The following is a 405-nucleotide window of genomic DNA, read 5'->3' on the forward strand; positions in this document are numbered from 1 at the left end:
TGCGGCGGCTGCAGGAAAGCCTACAGCAGAGGGCGCTGCGCACGCGCTTGCGCCTGCAGACCATGACCCGCGAGCACGTGCTGCGCTTCCTGCGCCGAAACGCCTTCATCCTGCTGACCGTCAGCGCGGTGGTCATAGGTGAGCTCTGTCTTTGGGAGGGTGGGGGCTTCAGGGAAATTCCCAGCAGGCACTGCTCTTAGCTCTACCCGGTCATTCTCATTTGCAACACATATCTTCTATTCCCTTTATTTTAAGAAATTATCTTCTTTGGGACCAGCAGTTAGCGTAATGGCTATGTCACTAGACGACCATATAGTCGACCACCGTTTGCGTCTCGGATCCGGTGGCTTAAAACTCACGCCGGGCGCGTGTGCATGCATGCCCAAGATCCGGAGAGGAGAATGG

At 56.3% G+C, this 405-nt stretch overlaps 1 protein-coding gene across 1 annotated transcript in view; it reads left to right on the plus strand.

The window, feature by feature from the left end:
* Positions 1-2: 2 nt before the first annotated feature.
* The window catches only part of SLC1A6 (solute carrier family 1 member 6), a gene marked incomplete at its 5' end in the record, with an annotated part of 26,549 nt that continues 26,146 nt past the window's right edge, over positions 3-405 (plus strand). The window contains one exon of the mRNA XM_006162292.3: positions 3-131. Within this exon, the coding sequence (XP_006162354.1) occupies positions 3-131 (129 nt within the window). The remainder of the gene's footprint in view (positions 132-405) is intronic.

This window comes from Tupaia chinensis, unplaced genomic scaffold (assembly GCF_000334495.1).
Source record: "Tupaia chinensis unplaced genomic scaffold, TupChi_1.0 Scaffold139785_1, whole genome shotgun sequence".
Taxonomy (NCBI): domain Eukaryota; kingdom Metazoa; phylum Chordata; class Mammalia; order Scandentia; family Tupaiidae; genus Tupaia; species Tupaia belangeri.